General features: G+C 50.8%; 4 protein-coding genes across 4 annotated transcripts; all 4 read left to right on the forward strand.

Moving 5' to 3' along the window:
- Nucleotides 1–3076: 3076 nt before the first annotated feature.
- Nucleotides 3077–4864, forward strand: sebA (putative C2H2 transcription factor (Seb1); the record flags this gene model as incomplete). The annotated part of the gene is made up of 1 exon (XM_057181977.1): nucleotides 3077–4864. One exon carries the CDS (start codon nucleotides 3077–3079, stop codon nucleotides 4862–4864), a length of 1788 nt encoding a protein of 595 aa, XP_057047327.1.
- A 1011-nt stretch (nucleotides 4865–5875) lies between these two features.
- On the forward strand, nucleotides 5876–8167 carry N7518_001050 (diphthine--ammonia ligase family protein; the record flags this gene model as incomplete). Its single annotated transcript, XM_057181978.1, has 1 exon — nucleotides 5876–8167. One exon carries the CDS (start codon nucleotides 5876–5878, stop codon nucleotides 8165–8167), a length of 2292 nt encoding a protein of 763 aa, XP_057047328.1.
- Nucleotides 8168–8510: 343 nt separating this feature from the next.
- Nucleotides 8511–11275, forward strand: N7518_001051 (putative phosphatidate cytidylyltransferase; the record flags this gene model as incomplete). The annotated part of the gene is made up of 2 exons (XM_057181979.1): nucleotides 8511–9072; nucleotides 9129–11275. The coding sequence occupies 2 exons, from the start codon at nucleotides 8511–8513 to the stop codon at nucleotides 11273–11275; spliced, it is 2709 nt and encodes a 902-aa protein (XP_057047329.1).
- A 1394-nt stretch (nucleotides 11276–12669) lies between these two features.
- Nucleotides 12670–15604, forward strand: atg1 (serine/threonine protein kinase ATG1; the record flags this gene model as incomplete). The annotated part of the gene is made up of 3 exons (XM_057181980.1): nucleotides 12670–12747; nucleotides 12809–15392; nucleotides 15450–15604. The coding sequence occupies 3 exons, from the start codon at nucleotides 12670–12672 to the stop codon at nucleotides 15602–15604; spliced, it is 2817 nt and encodes a 938-aa protein (XP_057047330.1).
- Nucleotides 15605–16788: the final 1184 nt, after the last annotated feature.

A 16788-nucleotide genomic window follows, 5' to 3' on the forward strand; every position in this document is an offset into this window, starting at 1 on the left:
GGACTTGACAGCCTTCCATGCATGACCCTTTTCCATGTCCACGGGAAGTATCTAAGCCCAAAAGGAAACACTCGAGGCCCGGAGACCCGGGTGTCTCCAGTGTGTCCGTACGAGTACGGAGTCTCCATACTTCACACCGTAGACTATCTTTGTTGGAGTGGAACGGCAATCAATATCTATCAGTGACTCCCCAATTTCCCCAAGTCCACATTGGCGTGCTTTGTATGAGTCTCATTGGTAGCGGATGAAGACAAATCTCCGCCGGCGCCGACGCTTTGCCTGTGAAGGGATTAGCCAATTGGAGGGGCGCACTATCTTTAGAAGTGGCCAATCACGCACGAGATGCTCCGGGTTCCTGACATTCATTAAGTGCCGGGATATTAGTGTCGTTTTTCGCTCTGGACTCGAGGGAGAAAAAAAAGGGACGTTGGAGATTAGGATTAGTGACTTAGTGACTTGGGAAAATTTGAATGATTTTGGTGGATAGTTTGTATTTTAATGTACGGCGTAGAGAATGTGCCACGACCTGGAAAATAAGAATAGAACTGGACCTTGCTTGCGTGGCCGGTTACTGTATGTTATTGGGCTGTGTTAGTCGATGTGTCGGATGATGCATCTGTTTGTGCTTCCGAGTTTTCAACTTGGGATGAGACCGGTCACAGACAACACATGCCTACCATACCTAGGTAGTGACGATGACGCCCATGTAGTGCGCTGACATACACTAAGCGCATATTCCCCCGGATCTACAGGTCAGGTCAGTGAGACAAAAAGTGCTATCACATCACCCTGCAAATCGGAACACATCACTTAGCGACCACATTGACCCAATAAGATGCATCATAGGTGAGACCCCATTAACGAGCATCTCACTAATGTACTGGACTTGGGCCCCAAATATAAGCACCAATATTAGCCTTATGTCTTTGATCATACTTTTGCATATGTAGTCTGGGGATCCAATCAATGGACTTAGGGCAACCGAAGTCGGTACGAAGTACACCCTGGACGATTTGAGCATCAAAGGGAACTGCATCTGAGCCTTGCCTTTCGAGGGCCAAGCACCCAATAAGCATGTTTTATGTAGCTGCCTGTGTGATATTGCCCCCCACAGGCTGGTTCCTGCAGTAGGCCGCACAAGTAGACTGAAATCTCGCCTTTCTCGGCTTGCATATTGCATACAACATAGGAATTAGTGTTTCCTGTTTTTCTTGCTTTGATGTTTTGCTCTGCTTGAAATATTGATGCCATTGACGTGTACAATGTGAGATTTGTTTGTATGGGCCAAATGGCATAGCCCTTGCAGCGACCGGAAAATAAACACGGGTTTGTTTACTTCCAATATAGGACCCATGTGGCAAACCAGGTACGTACAACTTACGAACCACGAACGTTATACTCCGTACTCTATATGAAGATCTTCAATATGGATGGGTTCAGACCACTTTGATAGGGTTCAACGGCTTTTTGATTTTCGGTGATGACCGCACCGAGGGGCAATATCTAGGTCATATGAAATTTGACCAGGAATGCACCGAGTAAGCACTGTACGGCCAATGCCGACCGTTTCACGATCGAAATCAGATGGTTGCACGGTGGTCGCCACCGTTGATAGCCTGATCGGCAAGTGCTGAGCGACTTGGGGATGGGCAGCCTAAACTGGCAACTGATTGGCGGGGCCTTGGGGTCTTAACTTTTAAGTTTTCCACCTGTTGATCACGGCGGAACATACCGTCTGGAGTGGACAGATGGGAAGGTATTCTTCCGTTGTTAATTTCCTATGTGTAGTTGGATGTTGCCTGCCATTAGAAGCTTTGCAAGGTAGGTACAGGGGGTACTCCGGGGGTACATTGGTCTGCGGTACCGGACGGGATGCGTGGGCCCCCAATGCTTCGGGGCTATTGGTTCCCGAAAAAGCAATGCGAAAAGAAGACCGTCTGGGTTAGAGCGCTCTTATTTGTCCGACATCGCCTTGATAAGACGGATTGAGCAATTGATTAGCGCTGTCACCATCATATAGTCCAATGATCATGCACCTCGTGGCCACACCTCAATTTTTAGATCAGGTCTCGGGCCATTCTTTTTGCCTTTGAGGACTTTGTACAACATACAAATCAAAAGGACTGCCAAGGTATAATGTAAACATGTAAACAACCCCGTGCTAACATGTTAATAAGCCCAGGTAGTGATTGAATGGTACCTGTACTTGGCCGAGGTGTAGGTACAACACCTTACTCCTTTGGGGATGAGGACCGAAACGGTACTTGGGTAAAAGATAATAAAAAAGATGTATTATCATAAATAAACCAAAATATGGAAATTCAAATTGATTTAACTTAATTGTTCCTGAGTGCTCCACCCCACAGAGCCCACTAAACTCCTCCTCAATCAATGCGATTGGCCGCGTCTGACGGGACTGAGCACTTGATGTGCGCCCCGGACTGGAATATCTCTTATTCGATTATTCGATTATTGGATTATTCGTGTATTTTCGATTTAATCGGAATTCCTGAGACAAATTAAAATTCAGAAAAGAAACAGCACCCGGTTCCTGGCCCACACCCAAACTAGTGACCCGGCAAGTAGAAAATAGTAGCAGATCACTCATTTATCCACCGTAGCCTGCTATCTTCCCTCAATTGTCTTCTCTCGCTCGCTTTTTTTTTATATTTTCCCCGCTGTCTATTTTTCATACTCACACTCTCTCTATCCAATCTTTTTTTTTATTTGTTTGACTATTTTGCCTATTTTGGGTTGGGGGTTCCTATTGGACTTATTTGGGATCCTCTCTTCTATATCACTCACTCTCCTTCCTCAAGTACTTTGTCTCCCGGTTCCCAGAACCTGTCCTTCCTTTCTCGACACACTCATTCATCGTCAACACATATACAACCTAATTGCTTAGTCCATTCATTCTTTCGGACTCGAATCACTTATAATCCTACTAATCTACCGCGGGAGACTTGCAATTGGACTTTCAAAAACACTTCAGGTATGTATATATATCTATATACATTGGTCTGCTTCTTGCTTCCTGCTTCTTGCTTCTAACTCATCGTTGCAGCACACATTCACAATGGACTCACCATACAATATGGCACCCACCTCGGTGCAAGGCCAGCCATTCGCATACTACTCCGACTCACAGAGACAAGGCCACTACCAGTCAGACATCCCATACTACAGCCAAATGCAGTATGGCCAAGAGCAACCGCTCTACTCGTCCCAGCCCATGATGAACATGCACCAGATGGCCACCACCAATGCCTTCCGGGGAGCTACCATGAGCCTGACACCGATTGCCTCTCCACAGCCCTCGCAAATGAAGCCCACCATCATCATGCAGCAGGGTTCGCCCGGCTTGATGCCATTGGACACTCGCTTTATTGGTCACGACTTGTACTCCTTCCCCTCGACTCCTCCGCTGTCCGCTTCGGGAAGCACCATCAGCAGCCCCCCGTCTGCCCATGGCGCCCTACCAACCCCGATTCATGACACATTTTTCACCTTCGATAAGGTCGAGGGTGTCAAGGAGGGATGCGAGACCGACGTGCACCAGGAGCTCCTGGCTACACCGCAGTGGGCGCGTTCTGATTCGCCCCCAATGACGCCTGGTGAGTTTTATAGATCACACTTTGATAACGAAATGTGGATCGTGGGAAGCAAGGGCAAAAGGCTAATTCATCCTACAGTCTTCATTCACCCCCCTTCTCTTAATCACATGCACTCCTCCGATCTTCTGTCTGCAACATCCTGCCCCTCGCTTTCCCCCTCCCCCTCACCCGTGCCCACCGACATTCTTGCTTCCCACAATCTGGGATCAAGCCAGTCTTTCTGCGATCCCCGCCAGCTCACCGTGGAGCCCTGTGTCCATGTTCACGCACAGGATCTCCCTCCTCTACCGAATCTCTCATGCGAGGAGGAGGAACCTCGTGCCGTTGTTGGCAGTGCGTCTGTGACGCTCCCCGTCAACGAGAACCCATCTCCCTCTTTCAGCTCCTCGACCCAGGATCCTCTGAGCTCGCTGCCGACTTTTGACAGCTTCTCAGACCTCGATTCTGATGATGAGTTGAATCGCCTGGTGGAATTCCACCCTGCCGCCAACGCCGTCTACATGGGTGGCAAGCGCCAGCGTATGCACGCCTACCTGGTGGAGGATGATGGATTCCTGAGCGAGCACAGTCTCGAAGACTCGGATGATTCCGAGACTTTCATGCCTAATGGTTTGCCATCCTTTGAGTGGACCCAGACTGCTCACCCTCAGGCCGAGAGCGAGGAGGAACCCATCGAGGAGCCCAAGATCAAGAAGCGTAGCAACCGCAAGTCCCGTAAGACCGCTGCCGACGAAGAGGCTGAAGCAAAGGCGCTGGCCGCCTGCGAGTCCTCTGGCGACTGCTGCTCTGATGACGGATCAGTTGATGATTCCGAGTCTGCTCCTATCTCAGTCAACCGCCGGGGCCGCAAGCAGTCTTTGACCGAGGACCCCTCCAAGACCTTCGTCTGCACTCTGTGCTCCCGTCGCTTCCGTCGCCAGGAACACCTCAAGCGCCACTACCGCTCTCTCCACACTCAGGACAAGCCGTTCGAGTGCAACGAGTGTGGCAAGAAGTTCTCCCGCAGTGACAACCTCGCACAGCACGCCCGCACCCACGGTGGTGGCTCCATTGTCATGGGAGTTCTCGATGCAAGCGATGCTGGTTCTGTCTCATTCGACGATCAACATGACGCTGGTGCCCTTGGCCAAGTCATGTACGAGGCTGCCCGGTCTACTGAAGTCATCGGTACTCCCCCGTGGATCGCCGAGCGGCGAAGAAGCGCAAGCGTGACTTGTCCTAAGGGACTTTTCATGATTTTTCTTTTATGAGACCAGGAGACTTCCTACTGCATATATAATACATACATTCTTCGGTCGGAGTCTTTTATTGGGAGCTTGACCATATTGGTCTTGATTGGGTTTGGCGTCCGGGCATTTACACTGGTGTCGGAAACTGGATCATCGGTGCACAGCAACTTGCGTTCCCTTTTTATTTAGCGTTTTGACATATCGCACGGGGACACATACACACAGGCTGGATTGCCTCGAACGGTTCTTTTGGTGAAGGCACATGGGCGCAGAAGAGTCCAGGAAGAAAAAAAAACGACATAAAGCGATGAAGGCATCTGTCTTCGGCAGTGCTGGGAATGGTGTGATATTATTTCCTTTGTCACCTTGTTCTTCTCTTTTTCCCCCCCTTTTTTCCTTTTGTTTCACTTGTTCTCTCCAATATCTTCTGGACCAGCACATTCGGCGTGAGCAATGTGCCTCACACTTTGAATCTTCGAGATTTCCCTTCGTGTACTCCCTGTTTACTTCGATTCTTGTGACTTTTTTACCCTTTTTTCTTTTTCTCCTTCTACCGTTTCGTTCATGCTTGTTTCTGCTTATTCGATGTAATATTTTTGGTGCTTTTTTGCTTTTTATCTGCTTTTGTGTGCTGGTCACATTCGTGTATAAGTTAATTGACCCTTGCCCATCACTCATACCCCCTTGTATTGCATTGCCCCTTTGTGTTGGTTCCAGGTCACATCTCTAGATGTTGATTTACATGCATCAAATCACAAGTATAATCTTACTACACTCTTTCCTGGTAAACAGTACTATACTAAAAGTAGAGAAACCTAAAAGTTAGGGCAGTGATATCTGATCCCGTGATATCTGGTCTCGTGACCTCGGGATGTCGCACTGATCTTATCGCTCTATCGATTATCGATAACCTCGGAAACTCACGCAAAGGTGGGGACAGCAAAAAGTAAGCCCCCATCACCCGCACCCAGCAACATCCACCAAATTCGCGAAAAAGAGACCTTGGACTCCACACCTGGGCGTATAGTTGTTATGTCTGCAGCACAGCCTTCAGCCCCAGGGCTTAACGTGATTGCCCTAATCTCCGGTGGCAAAGATTCTCTCTACTCGATCCTCCACTGCATCCGCAACGGCCACAAAGTGGTCGCCTTAGCCAACCTCTACCCAGAACCGCGGAACAAAACCGCAAACGCAAGTCCAAACCAACGCAAAAATGACGAAGAAGAAGACATCGATAGCTTCATGTACCAAACCATCGGCCACAGTGTAATCCCTCTCTACGAAACAGCCCTCCAAATCCCCCTCTACCGCCAACCCATCACAGGCGGCGCAGTCGACACAGCCCGTATCTATGGAACCAGAGCCACCGCCATGGACGAGACCGAGTCTCTCGTCCCGCTTCTTCGTCGCATAAAACAGGCTCATCCAGAAGCCAACGCCGTATCTGCAGGCGCCATCCTTTCTACTTATCAGCGCACGCGAATCGAGAGCGTCGCTAACCGCCTGGGTCTGATTCCCATTGCTTGGCTGTGGATGTATCCATCTCTTCCAGCCCCTACGGCTAGAACGGCCGATGCCCTGGCAATACGCCAAGCGGGGCTGTTGGAGGATATGTCGGCCGCTAGGTGTGATGCTCGTATTATCAAGGTCGCCTCCGGTGGCCTGGACGAGGGCTTCCTGTGGGAGAATGTCTCTGGTGTTGGGAGTGGCGGCCGCATGATGCGAAGGTGTCTTGTCAAGGCTATGAGTCGGTTTGCAGCTGCGGAAGATATCCGTGGGGCGGTGTTGGGTGAGGGTGGGGAGTATGAGACGCTTGCGCTGGATGGGCCTGGTTTCTTGTGGAAGCAGAGGATCGAGGTTGGTAGTCGGGAGGAGAAGGTTGGTGATGGGGGTGTTGCGTTTGTTAGGTTGAGGGGGGCTAGGTGTACGGCTAAGAGCGCGTGGGAGATTGGCGATGGCATTGCGCCGAGTGATATTAGGCGGCCTGGATTGTTAGATGCCGTTTTTGAGGGCGTGTTAGGATCTGCATTGGAACTTTTTGGCTCGCTTGACGATTCGAAATCGCGGGCGATGACGAGTACTGCTCGGTCGCCAGATTGGCCTGTCTGCGAGCCCGTGCATCGGTTGTCTGGTTCTACGTGGACTATTTCGAATATTGTTGCGCCCGAGGCTGGTCCTGGGGCAGGAGAGCAGATGAAAGCGATTGCAAACAAGGTCGAGAAAGTGCTCAAGTCCTTTGCCCACCCCAAGTCCGGTTCCCGATCAACAGACGACATTGTTTTCGCTACGGTGCTGCTAAATTCAATGACCGACTTTGGATCAATGAATGACATCTACGTCTCGCTATTCAAGAAGCCCAATCCCCCCGCGCGAGTGACAGTGGCATGTGGAGACCGTCTCCCGTCTAACGTCAAGGTGATGGTCACATTTGTGGTGGACCTGGGTGCAAGGGAACGGCGCCAGGCCCTGCATGTTCAATCCAGGTCATACTGGGCGCCCGCAAATATTGGACCATATTCGCAAGCGTTGTCAGTTCCGTTGCAGAACGATAGCAGACTTGTGTACATTGCTGGCCAGATTCCTCTAGATCCTGGTTCTATGGACCTGGCGCGAGTCGAGGGGTCAAGTTCATGGATTGAAAATTACCGTCTTCGAGCTGTACTGGCCCTTCAGCATCTCTGGAGAATTGGTGAAGCCATGCAGGTAAACTGGTGGCTCGGTGCGGTGGCCTTCTTGGCTCGTGGCGACCACGCTAATACCCAGGCGCAAGTGGCATGGCGCCTCTGGGAAAGAATGCATGCTTTACCTGACAATGAGGACGAGGATGATGACGATGGGCCACAGCTGGATGCGTGGGATATCAAATATGGCCGTCGCACAGAGGAGCTGACCGATACCCCTGTGCCCAGTCTGCCCCAGTTCACTGCTCTTGTTGAGTCTCACACATCCATTCCACCATTCCTGGCTGTCCAAGTGGATGAACTACCACGAGGAAGCGATATTGAATGGCAAGGTCTAGGAGGCATGTGCGAGCAGGTCAAGCTGGACATTAAAGGGGGGACATCTTCCACCACCATGGACAGTCAATACAAGTATACCAATATCGAGATCGACGCGGGTTCGTCGGACGATACATTGAAGCAAATATTGAGATCAGTGAAAGAGGCTTACTGTCGAGATTCCAGTCTGTCTCAGGCTGTGTTATATACCACATACCCAGTGCCTGAAGCTTCGTGGCCAGTGCAGGTTGTGCCGTGCAGATCAGTATGGGGGCGAGAAGGACGAAGGTTGAGTGCAGGTGTGGTCCTGCAGCAGTTTAGTTAGGGACTATTTCACAACGAATAAAGCCACTCGATTTAACCAAAGATCAGATGAAATAATATTTAGGGGTCAAAAGATCGTTAAAACGTCGATGCTCTACTCCACCGATGATCGATGTACGCACTGTCCGCTCGCATGTGATAAGGCAAAATCCTTTCCGCATTCAGGAAAAGATAACAGTGTCATTCTGCCTCCGCCACGTTCTCAATATCTCCGCCATCGAACTTGACGGGACTAAATTGTTAGTTACCCTGCTCTTTTTCTGGACGTTATACTATCCTCCCCATACATTGTACATCATTATCCCACCGCGGCATGACGTACTCATCGACATAAGCATGGCGCCATGAGTTCGCCGTGGAAAGAAGAACAAGAAGCGACGTTTCGCACCAGTACACCTCTGGACCCCGAAGCGTTCGCCGAAGACCTCCGATTATTTAATCGCTCCCCCCATCCATACCACAGAAGTCGACGCCTCGGATCATGCACTCCCTCAGACGGCGACCGTCTCCACCCGCTCTCCTCCTACTCCAGGTCCTCACGAACAACCAGCGACAGTGGCACAGAGGCAGACGATGAAAGCACCGGTATTCTAAGGGGATTACCTGCCCCGCCCCTCCGTCCTCGAAAAGGCCTACGATCTGGTGGAGTGGGTCTCACTGAGGTCGATTACTGGCTGCCAAGTCTGCAACCGTGGCCGTCATTTGTGCGGCCTATTTTGCGGACGTCGCGGCGGAGCTCGGAGGAAGAACTTGAGGAAGAGGCCTTTGAGGAGAGACTGAGGTTCAGGCGCCAGAGACGGGTGGAGGTTCTCCGGCGGTTGTTGGAGGCTTCACTTTTGTTGTCTGTGGGTGGCGTGGTCTTGTACCAAGACCGGGCGCGCTCCTTAGCTTGGGAATGGAGAAAGGGTATGGGGAAACTGATATTGCTACCAAAAATCTGGGGCGCGCTAATTGATATACAGAGCTTGCTGCTCATGCCCTCGTGGTCTTGGGTCTCTATGCCAGCTATCCGCTCGCTGTTCGTGCATCACAGGGCCGAAGCTGGCGCATTTGGCGCATCTGGTCCACGAAACGGACATACTTCTCAATACCCGCGAGCTTCGATCCGGCCCCCCTTCTCTATCCGATTCTTATCCCCATCTTCGTCTCGTTATCGCTGTCCAACCATCTCCCGCCACTTATCATGCCTAATATCATCCTCAGCCTGTCCTCTCTACCAACCCCTATTATACCGTTCCAGAATCGGGCGAATGGATTCGATAACCTCCATTGGATGGTCTCTATGATTCCCATTCTCGTTTCCGAGCATTTCTCCTTGGACAATACTGTACCCAAACCATTGACGCTTCGCGGGCTCGACGCCGAGTCTCTAATACTTCTTTTCCCTTTGCATCAAGCGTTGATACCCACTTTAGACTTTTTGTTGACGACCAGCATTCTTCCCGCTGAGCTGCAGCTTTTGACAACTGCTTTGATCAACTTGTACTTGTTTGCGGCCTCTCCCCAGATGGAGATACTCAAAGCCTTGTTATGGCTAGGAGGCATGTGTTTGTTTGCTTCTTGTCGACATATACTGCGTTGGGAGGTTTCTTTGGCTAGAATTCCCAGCTGGAAATTCCGCCGCGCCCCACATGGCGCGCAATCTCCCCGCAAATTCTTGAACATGATGGACCATCGAATTTGTGAGAAGTTGAGTAGAACAGCGCTCGTTCCATCGGACGATGCTACGTCGGACAGCGATGGCCCTAATGGCTTCATGTTTTCAAGGCCGCGCAAGACGAAGACCATGCAAGATAATCGCTCTTTCCACCCGTCGGCAGAGCCGACATCTGCAGTCGACCAGGTCACGACGGAAGCGATTTTCGAGAAGCACGCTCGTATTGTGCATCGAAGACGCCATACCATATCTACATTCGACGAAGTCGTTCGAGAGGAACGTGTCCACACCACCCCCGGTGGTAGACGCAAGAAAATGATGGGTCCTGGCCTGGCCTCCTTCCTCTCGCTCACTTCAGCCCAGGCGCAGGTCCGCAAATGGTTGTACGCATTTTACGTGTATGTTCTGTCCCTTATTATCATTCTTGGGCCTATTCGAAAATACGTAGCAGAGCACGCACTACAAGGCCAGGATCCGTTCGGTTGGGCTATCGGCTACCTGCTGGGAAACTTCTCGAAAATTCGCTTTTGGGTGCTTATGTTGAACCTTGAATACTGGATCGAACTGCCACCCCGCCCTGATGCAGATAATCTGAGTGCCTCCTGCTTCCTTGGGTCGGTCGAACATATTCGCCAGGCTACTTTTGGGGCTGCCGTGACCCGTCTACTACTCAGTGGATACTGCGTGTTGGTACTACTGACAGGCCTGGCTATTGTGGTTAAGCTCAGCTCTGTTGCCGAGGTTGATACGCGCCGCAAGATTTTCCACGGCATGATGGTGGTTATGTTCCTTCCCGCGATATTTGTGGATCCAGCCTTCTGCGCCATGGCGCTAGCCTTGGTCCTCTCCATATTCCTTCTACTTGACCTGTTCCGCGCATCTCAACTGCCTCCAATTTCGCGACCGCTTACCTACTTTCTGGCCCCGTATGTTGACGGGCGTGATCACCGTGGCCCGGTCATCATCTCGCATATCTTCTTGCTAATTGGATGCTCAATACCCCTTTGGCTGTCGCTTTCCGATCTCCCTCGGACTGGCCTGGGCCCCTGGGCCGGTTGGGAGGTACCGTCACGGGATGTAAGCATGGCCAGCGGAGTTATCTGTGTTGGCATGGGCGACGCGGCTGCATCCCTCATTGGCCGACGGTACGGCCGACTGAAATGGTTCTGGGGAGGCGGCAAATCACTTGAAGGCAGCATTGCTTTCGTTGTAGCTGTCACCTGTGGGCTGATCGCGGTTCGTGCCTGGTTGGTGCTCGGTGGCTGGCCCGTGTCTGGGCTCGAATCAGCTGCAGTGACAGCTTTCTCCGCTCACTTCTGGGCCTGGACTTTGCCCAAGGCGGTTCTGGCGGCAGCCGGAACGAGCGCCACCGAAGCAATCCTTACCGGTTGTAATGACAATGTCGTGGTCCCAGTGGTGTTATGGCTGTTGGTGCGGGGTCTTGGCGTCTGATGTGCCACGTTGATGTGTATAAATGCGCGACATGTTTGCTTCTTATTTCCTGACCTTTTTTTTCATTTCCTTTTTGCTCGGAGGTTTGCGTGTGATTATTTGCCTATCATATCCCTACGGCATTTTGTATAGTATGGTGGGGTCCATAGCCCGAGGATGTATAGATTGATCTCGACTACGCAACTGGAGACCATGTTTGGGTGCCTATACTAGCGGCGCGTCATTGCATATCTGCCTTGCCTTAGCTTCCCCCCTTTCTCTGAATTTAACCAACCGCTGCGCCATGACTGGGAGTCATAGGCTGCAGATAAGCTTCCGTCACCATACAGTTCCATCGTGTTTTGTGATCGATCACCTACCTTTCAATTTGGCAGTATTTATGGAGTACAGGAAGATACGAAGATTGCAGAAGACATCCTCCGTTTATAGAGGAGCCTTGCTAGAGTCTAGACACTATATATAGAGCCTAACCCCACAGAACGCATACGTATATGTATTTCTTCACCCCCTAGTCTCCGGTATAATTCCGGTATCCGTGATCTGCCTTGCCGATCTCGGCCTTATCTAATCGATAAGCACATGACCTAGATCACTGCGATTTGGACTCCCAAGGTTCTTTTTTGCCGTCCCTGGCGCTTTAAAGAGGGTTGTTCTTGATATTTCCTATAATTTGGACACCGTCTTCATTTCCTCTATCGCTTGTCTCTCTTCTCTCATTCCCCCCAGACTGCCCCGTACCTTTCCATCTTATCGGGCAATCCAGATCATCTCCACCCCTCTGACCGCCTTACGCGATCATCGCCGCTTGTCACTCGTTATCGTTGGGTCACACCCCCCAATCGTGGAGTATCCCTGGGTCTTGGGGCTCTCTTCCCGTTTCCACCATCACATCATCTTGCTCTTTCATTAGGACTTGTCATTTTGCCCCCTGAGATCTTTGGTTCTCTCCATATTATACTCAAATCTCCTAACCTCCCGCCCTTTTGGCTATTCTGCATTTCACCTCTCACCGCTTTAAGTGTTTTGGATCAACTTGTGTTTGCTTCCTTGGAGTACATCGTCTACATCGACATCATTTCTTATAATCTACCCGAGTTCACCGGTCTCGTTCCACGGCACTCAGTTGCAGTACCTTCCCAAACCCATTCTCCCGGCGGTTCCTCGTCCTTCCAGGCTTCCCGGAGGCATCGTCATCCTTTCCATAGCTCCCCTGATGGGCCTCTCGAGTCGATCGTTCCTATTGCTGCTGCTGAGGTAGTTGTGGTTGCTGGGGTGTAACTCGATCTTGATTTCCCCCAGCGTTAGTCTACCAGAGACAGAACAGGCATTGGCGTGCCCACCGCCGTCATGGCGTCCCAACATTCGAGGAGATCGCGCGAACCCCCCGTTCAGAGATGTCGATCGGTCGCTATACACGGCTCGATGAGATCGGGCGAGGTAGTTTCGCGACGGTCTATCAAGGTATCCATACAGTGAGTCGTGCCTTGTCTTCTAATATGTCAAGTGATGGATGCTAACCGGTTCCCATCACAGCAAACGAGAACCTTTGTAGCAATCAAGTCCGTGAACTTGTCGAAGCTTAATAAGAAGCTCAAAGAAAACCTTTCGTCCGAGATCGATATCCTCAAGGGCCTACAGCACCCACATATCGTGGCCCTGATCGACTGCCATGAATCAACATCTCACATTCACTTGGTCATGGAATACTGTGCACTGGGGGATCTCTCGCTGTTCATCAAGCGCCGAGATACTCTTGGATCACATAAATACACTCGGGATATGATTGCAAAATATCCAAATGCACCCGGCGCCTCGCTCAATGAGGTGGTTACTAGGCACTTCCTCAAACAGCTTTCAAGCGCACTGAAATTCCTTCGTGACCGAAATCTCATTCATCGAGATATCAAGCCACAGAATCTCTTGTTGTGTCCCTCACCTTCGTCGTATCGGACTGGGACTGCTCAGGTAATTCCTTATAAAGGCAGCGATGACTCTTACGAGCCTATGACGGGGCTTGAGTCCCTCCCCATGCTCAAAATCGCAGATTTCGGCTTCGCTCGATCTCTACCAGCCACTTCACTCGCAGAGACTCTTTGTGGATCTCCACTGTACATGGCACCCGAGATTCTTCGTTACGAGAAGTATGATGCCAAGGCCGACTTGTGGTCGGTAGGTACTGTGCTCTACGAAATGGTGGTGGGCCGACCCCCGTTCCGGGCCACAAATCACGTTGAGTTGCTGCGAAAGATTGAGAAAGGAGAAGACCGAATCCGCTTTCCTGAAGATAACCCCGCCTCAGATGACATCAAAAAGTTAATTCGAGGTCTGCTGAAACGGAACCCAGTGGAGCGATTGAACTTCCCTGAGTTCTTCAGCAACAATGTGATAAATGATCCGATTCCTGGCTTGGTAGCGGATGACCTTCCAGAACCACCACAATCGCCACGGCCGAGGCAGCTTGCCACAAAGACTGAAGAATCTCCTTATAATACTGGGCCTGAGGACAAACTTGCATATCCTCCCGGTCAAAGACCTGTTGCAACACGCCTAAGATCAGGAACGCCGCCGACCGCTACGCACATGCGTCGTGTGGGAAGCGCTGACCGGCCTGCTCCGGGTATTTCTAGGGAGCAACAATTGAGAGCTGCACCAGCCCAACGGCCTGGACCTGTCAGCCTTGCCACTGCCCCGGGACGCCAGGAGCTTACCGAACGCAACGCAACTACTGCGGCCGTTGATCGGCAGAGAAACCGGAACACTTACACTGACTCTTCCAAAGCTAGTGACTCAACAGTCCGTGCCCAGGAGGCACGAGATCGCGCTGCACAAGAAGTGGCATTTGAGAGAGACTATGTTGTTGTCGAAAAGCGGGCTGTGGAAGTCAATGCCTTTGCAGATGAACTGGCTCATAGCCCACGCCTTCGAGGCGGGCTTTCTCGACCAGGACAAACTGGCGCCGCCGGCCGTCGGGCAACAACGCAGGGTCTACCTACAGTGTCGCCATCTTCCCCGCATGCCAATGCGGCTAAAGCCATGCAGGTTGTTTCGGGTCGTTCGCGAGCAGATTCCATACATCAGCGCCAGCATTCCTACGAGCGACGTTACGGGCAAAGCCCTACGTCGGCGACCTCGGCAATCTCGAAAGCACTCAACATGGCCAGCGGTCGTCTGTTCAAAATGGGCTTCTCTCCTCCCCTCACCAAAGGTGGGCGATCTCCGCCTCTAGCCTATAACCCTTTCCCCGCCTATCCTCCTACACATGCCAGTCTTTTGATCACCGGAGACGGCTCCAAACCCAATGCAACCGTAGATGAAGATTGCAAGGCAGTCCAGGAAATCGAGGAATGTGCCACGCGTAGTGACGTTGTCTTCGGATTTGCCGAGGTCAAATATAAGCAGCTTGTCCCGCTAGCACCTTCGGCACCGACTGATCCATCTGCGAGACCTATGGACACAAACATTGAACCAGACTCTGCCGATTCCGATGATGGCCTGACAGTCGATGCTATTGTTACATTGTCCGAGGAAGCTTTGGTACTATATGTCAAGGCTTTGTCTTTGCTTGCAAAGTCAATGGACATTGCTGGGGCCTGGTGGTCGCGCAAGAACAGAGAAGAGGCCTATGGGGAGTTCCCCGCCAAAGACAGCATGAGCGCAGCTGCCGGTACCCGGATCAACTACGTTGTGCAATGGGTGCGTAGTCGGTTCAATGAGGTTATCGAAAAAGCCGAATTTGTGCGCCTAAAACTCATCGAGGGGCAACGGCGATTACCACCAGATCATCCTAGCCATCCGGATAACCATTCCATTGGCTCCACCGCCGGCTCAAGCTCAACCGCCGATGTAGTAGTGAGCCCCGGCGTCACAGCGGAGAGGCTAATGTATGATCGCGCGCTTGAGATGAGCCGGGCGGCTGCCATCAATGAATTGACTGGCGAAGATCTTGCCAACTGTGAGATCACATATGTTACTGCGATTCGCATGCTCGAAGCTGTGCTTGAGAGTGACGGAACGCGATCCATGCCGGGTAGCAACGAACGGCAAAGCGGTTCGCAACCTGGTGACAAGATAATTCTGGACGAGCTGCAGGTGGAGGATCGGCAGGTTGTTGTCAAACGTGAGTCTTATTCAAATCCATCTGGCAGACATATCCAAAACTCACACCTTAATCTAGTCGTATCCAGTATGCGTGGCCGCCTCGCATCTGTCCGGAAGAAGTTAGCTGTTCTATCCAAGCGATCCTCGGCGCCGACTCCAACGGGGGGCAAGACACCTACATCCACCATTTCTCCTGTTGCATATGCCACGGGGGTGACACCGCCTAGATGAGCACTTTGTTCTCCCCCGAATATCCACCAAATCTATTGGGATTATTACGATATTGTTCAATTCAGTAGCGTCATGATTATAGCCTTATGTGCATAAGGTTAACTCACGACGCTAACAATTGACCCTATTTTTCACCCACCCTTTTATATAAGGTAACCTCTGGCTAACTCCAGGGCCATGTTCCTCTTTTTGCCATTTATCTGCCACTTACGTTTCTACGAAGACTAATTTCTTCGTTCATATTCTTCGATCTATTTTTCCAGTTCACCTCTTGCCATATATCCCACAGCACGAAACCAGGGGAGTTCTTGTTCATGTTATTTATGTCATGTCATGCCTTATTACTTTTCTCTTCCTTTTACTTTTTCTTTACCTTTCTTGTCCTCGTTTTCGGATTGGCGTTTGACCCGGGGACCCACGGTATACAGATTGGCACTGAGTTTTTTTTGGGCTGGGAACGCACAAGGTCATGGCGTTGGTGTGCTCCAATATTGGATTTGGTGCAGATACTGCCAGATGTATTGTACATAGAAATTGAGGAAACTCATTACATTTTTTGTCTCTATACTACGTAAATAACTTGAAGCTGTTATAGGATATGGAGCACGAGATAGTTAGGTATGTGCTCTACAGGCTTGGCTAAGGTTGGCAGATATTTACAAACGCAAGTAACCCTAACGATGGCGTGCTTGACTATGTGTCATAAGTCTCAGAATTTCTTCCTTTTCATTTCACATCTTGGGCCTTTGCCTCTTGGCTTTTTCTAGGCACAGTATATTCCCTGAAAGATATTTATATCATCTCCCTGACACATGTTTGAGCCTAAACCATTGCCGAAATCACTGACACGACTTCCATGTACTATGCATTTCCAATATCTTGCATTTTTGAAATAACCAACAGAATAACCGTCAGAAGGACCATGTTTACCGTAGTTTTACCACGGCCCGTCCCCAAAATATATGGATCCTCAGCAGCCCACTCACCCTGGTCACCGCACCACCGGTCTCCGAGGCTTTTCTTTGCTTTTTCTTTCATTGCGCCATGATGGTTAAGACAGACGACATGAATCATGCGCTGCTATCCCTTTCCAAGACAAATGCATGTCTAATTGGTTTGCCAATTTTCGTGCAATGTAACGTCGGCATCGCCAGGCAATGGTGCGATGCAGCCCGTAGCCCGTA

Source organism: Penicillium psychrosexuale, assembly GCF_028828465.1.
Source record: "Penicillium psychrosexuale strain IBT 29551 chromosome Unknown utg000001l, whole genome shotgun sequence".
Taxonomy (NCBI): Eukaryota; Fungi; Ascomycota; class Eurotiomycetes; order Eurotiales; family Aspergillaceae; genus Penicillium; species Penicillium psychrosexuale.